The sequence below is a fragment of the Loa loa genome (genome assembly GCF_000183805.2).
Source record: "Loa loa unplaced genomic scaffold supercont3.260, whole genome shotgun sequence".
NCBI lineage: Eukaryota > Metazoa > Nematoda > Chromadorea > Rhabditida > Onchocercidae > Loa > Loa loa.
Window position 1 is genome coordinate 6918 of NW_018108440.1, and position 4806 is coordinate 11723.

Below are 4806 nucleotides of genomic sequence, written 5' to 3' on the forward strand. Positions count from 1 at the left end.
AATACTTTCTTTCTTTCTTTCTTCTCTCTCTCCTCCTCTCTCTCTCTCTCTCTCTTTCCCTCTCACTCCCTTTTATAATGGTCAAAAATTATTGCATTAATTTATCTTTTCGTAATGTATTTTTCCTTTAAATTTAAAAATTGAAGAGGAAAAATTTATCCAATTGAAGAAAATTAATTGAAATTTTGTTTTCATTATTTTTTCCAATTTAAAATAAGCTTGTCAAAGTAAATAATAAGTTCCCTGTAAAATGATATTAACCAAGGAATATATGTTTATGACAGATATCGAAAATGCTTTACCTTGCCTTTTTTTTTTACACCATCATCATCATCATCATCATCATCGTCATCATCATCATCATCCTATTACCATTTTAAAATGATCGTTATTCCATTTATTATTTCTATTATGAATAAGCATTTCCTATATTAACATTAGACAGACATAAATGGAACATAACTTATTGATGGCATTCATAACTTAAAATTAAACTTAATTAAAATGAAACGAAATTATTCATTAATCTCAAAAATCCTATGAAAATTTACGGAAAAAAGGAAAAACAGATATATTAAATTTAGAAATTTGTTTTTTTAAATTCCAAAAAATTTCATAATTTTCAGAAATAAAAATATTTTTTTTCCTATTTAAATGATCAAAACAATCATAGATTGTTGTAAAAACTATGAACTATTGCTGCTTTTTATATTTTTAATTTTGCCTGGATGACCTTTCAAAATAATTGTCTCCTTTTTCATCAGTAAGATACCTCTCTCTTGTATCCATCTTCTCTGTTGACTGTCCCCGAATTTCATTCTTATTCCATCTTTCCTCACCATCGAAAAACCTGCAACATCTGTTCATTGTTTGTGACAATGATGTCCCATTCTTTGTTTCAAAACTCATCCTATCATACTCCTCTTCTTTCCTCTCATTCATTCACTCTTCCTCCTCTCATTCATTACTTTCCTTCCTGTTCCTGCTTAAATATCACTGCTACCGTTTATTGTATGAATTCTCCGGAATGAGCATACAAAAAGCAATGATAAAAACAACATTTGGATTGGTGGAAACAAAAAAAGGAAGTGAAATTTCTTGAAAATTAAAAAAAATAAATAAATCGAAGACATATATACATACATACATACATACATATATGCACAACCGTTGGAAAATATCACGATAATGAATGATAATCATTATCCTAATAATGATTATGATTATTAGGATAATGATTATGGTTATATTAGTTTGATTGTTTGGTTAGTTTGAAGTGAATGAAATGATTTCCTTGTAATTATAAAAATTGATTATCGAAATATAATTTGATTGATGATTGATTTACAATTGTTGACTGCATGAAACAAAGCAGAAGGAATGTGAGGGATCATTGAAAATATCGTTATAAAATACAATTATTTGATAGCTAATTTTAAATCGTTAAATTCACTTAGAATTATTTTGAAATTCATTTTAAACTGAAATTCATTTTGTAATCCCTAAATTTACTTCAAATTATGAAATTCATTTTAAACTAAAATTCATTTTATAATTGCTAGATTTACTTGAAATTATGAAATTTATTTTAAACTAAAATTCATTTTATAATTGCTAGATTTACTTCAAATTATGAAATTCATTTTAAACTAAAATTCATTTTATAATTGCTAGGTTTACTTGAAATGATGAAACTCATTTTAAATCAGGAAATTCATTCCTTACTATCAAAGATTGATCTAATGGCTTAAATGTTGGCGTGGAAAATTGTATTACTACACATTAATTAAAGCAATTCACTTCCAAACTTTTGGAATTGCGATAAAGAGGGAAAAATTCAAACCATTTCTTGTTCCTCTCAACTAATTAGCCACTTTTTTCCCACAAAATTTAATTATTCATCTGGAAAATTAATTTTGTTTTCATTAAATTTCAATTATTGACTTTAAAAAAATGGAAATTTCCATTTCACTATTTGAAACAAACAATAATGACTGTCATCCCTTGAAAAATCATTGCTTTTTTTTTTGTTATTTAAATCGTGAAATATTGGATAAAATTATAGTATTTCGAAGTTATTATATCCCTTTTGATCTTTCCTTCTTTTATAATTATTACTGTAATTTCCAATATACATATTCAATTCCAATTTTCATTTCCTGTAATTTTCCAGAATGCTGGGGTAACAAGTGTTGAGGATACGAGGAATGTTACCGCAACTGCACCACTAATTCCAACGTTGGATCCTTATAATAGTATAATTTTTTTTTTTCCCTCAACTACTTTGGTTTTTATTTGTTTATTTTCATATTAAAAATTTAATTCACAAAAAGAAAGTTTTAATTAAACATTTTCATATCACAGCATTAATAATTAATAATAATGTTAATATAAACTGGAACGAATTAATCTTATCAATGAAAAAAAAAAAAGCTTTAAGCATGTTAAATGTTAATTGTTTTTTTTCAAGTCTGTAAAAATTTTCAAAATTAAAAAGATTAACAAAAATTTCAGCTATGTCACCTGTTACCGGACCAGGTACCGTTAGACCAGATTTGGTAAGCGGTGTAGGAGTACCGGTATCACGTGATCAATTCGACTATAGTGGTATATTAGGTGGTCCTGGTAGTATGAATGGAATGACATCAGCTACTTCAACATCATCATTAGGTACCATCGGAATGAGTACACCTCGTGTTAGTACTAAGAAACGATCAAAAAGCGTAAAATTAGATTCGGATGATGATGCTAGGTCAAATGATGATCGTGAAGCTGATCGTCGTAGTGCTAACAACGCTCGTGAAAGGTTTGTTTGTTTGTTTGTTTTTTCTTTCTTTTAAATCTTTTAAAAAAATAATCTTCAAAAAATTTACTCTTTTTGTACTTTCATTAGCTCACACAATTTTTTCATCAATTTTTCCACTTCATGTTTTCCGGAAGAGAATAGATTCTTGCAGTTTCCGGGTGAAAATAGGAATTGTAATAAATGTTTTACGGATTTTAGCTTCCTGATGAATGTAACTAGGAATGGAACCAGATAGGCAAAATAATCTTAGCACAGTATTTTTTATAATACGGATTTCTTGAAAAATTCCGATCCCTTTAGACAATCAAATATCTCTATCATTGATAATCTTTCATGATCAGAAATGATCAGTTTGATTTCTCAGATGATCACTTTGATCACATTGTCATTCATTACCAAATATTCATCATCCGTATTTCATCTGCTAAAAGGGAAGCTCCTAATGAAATTAATTAGAATTATGGTTAAATAAAATTGTTTTAATTTGTCACATACAAAGGTCTAATTTTGGTCGGATATACTTCCTGGCTATCCTACAGTTTCTATAAAATAACAGGTTATCCGAAACTTTTGGAATCATATCCTATTATGGATTATATTCAAATACTTACCTTCCTGAAATCTTCATATCATACTTTAGCTTTTTTTTTTCTTTTGAAATTTCGTCGATTATATATCAAATTTTGCTTATTCACTATTATTCCTAATTAAAATTTAATTTAACATTACTGAAACTAATTCGTTTAATTATAAACATTTTATGCAATTTTAGGATTCGGGTAAAAGATATAAATATGGCATTCAAGGAACTTGGCAAAATGTGTGCACAGCATTTGCAACAAGGCTCTGATAAGACTCAAACAAAATTAGGCGTATTACATCAAGCTGTGGCTGTAATTACCGGACTTGAAGAACAGGTTATCCTAATAATACTAAATGCTTTTCCTTCTTTTTTTCTTTTTTCTTTATTTAATTTAAAAAAAATAGTTAAACTTAATTATTTCATGATAACACATATTTAATAATAAATATAAACTATTAATATTGGCTATATTTTATTATTTTTATTAGATAATCTTTTCAAATCTTATAGAATTAAGTGATTTTTTTTTTTTTTAAATTTCCTCCTTCACCATTTTTTTTTTCTGCTAAATTTACAATGGACAAATAAAAAGATTGTCACTAATGTTGACAATAAATAACCTAGGCAAGTCAAGTTTATCATTACTTGAAGGTATTTATGCTTCACCTGATCACATCCATTCATATCCATTGATATGATAAGTATAGAAATGCTATTAAATTTAATAAATAATTTCAAAAATCCAGGAAAAAAAATAAATGGGGAAAAAATGATCCTTTTTTTTTGAGATGAAATTTCCTGTCGAAATTTATTTTTGTCAAAGCAATTTTTTCATCGTTTATCCCCCAATACCTTAAAAAAAAAAAAAAAAAGAAAAAGAAAAAAGAAAAAGCGGAAAGAGAAATGTGTGACATTATTACTTCAGATTCGACAAAGGAACTTAAAAAGAATGTTATTAAAGGAACAAAACGAAGCTATCTTACCTTGTCAAAGTGTGCTTGTTGCGAATCAATCTTCTAGTACCAATGATAGTATTATAGGTAATCTGAATCAACATTCTAAGTACCATCATTAGTCTATTAGGTACCTCATATTATTAGGAATGTCTTAATACTATTTAAAAAAATGAAATAATAAAAGAAAAATAAATAAAATAAAATAAATAAATTTTTAAATTATATCAAATATTTCAAAATTTTTTTTCATATATTTCATATTCGTCATATTTATTATTTATTTGTTTCTTTTTTTTAAGGTACGTCAGAGGAATTTGAATCCGAAAGCAGCATGCCTAAAAGGAGGGAAGAAGAGAAACTATGCCATCTATAGCAGGGTATATTTTAATTTTTCAAAAATCTAATTTCTAAATTATTATCAAAAGAATGTAGCAAAATAAAATAGAACACTGAAAGATGAC

General features: G+C 26.7%; 1 protein-coding gene across 1 annotated transcript in view; it reads left to right on the forward strand.

The window, feature by feature from the left end:
- Positions 1-2516: 2516 nt before the first annotated feature.
- The window catches only part of LOAG_12711 (hypothetical protein), a gene marked incomplete at its 5' end in the record, with an annotated part of 3941 nt that continues 1651 nt past the window's right edge, over positions 2517-4806 (forward strand). Inside the window, 3 exons of the mRNA XM_020448589.1 lie at positions 2517-2806; positions 3579-3723; positions 4645-4722. Coding sequence (XP_020301282.1) covers positions 2517-2806; positions 3579-3723; positions 4645-4722 — 513 coding nt within the window. The remainder of the gene's footprint in view (positions 2807-3578; positions 3724-4644; positions 4723-4806) is intronic.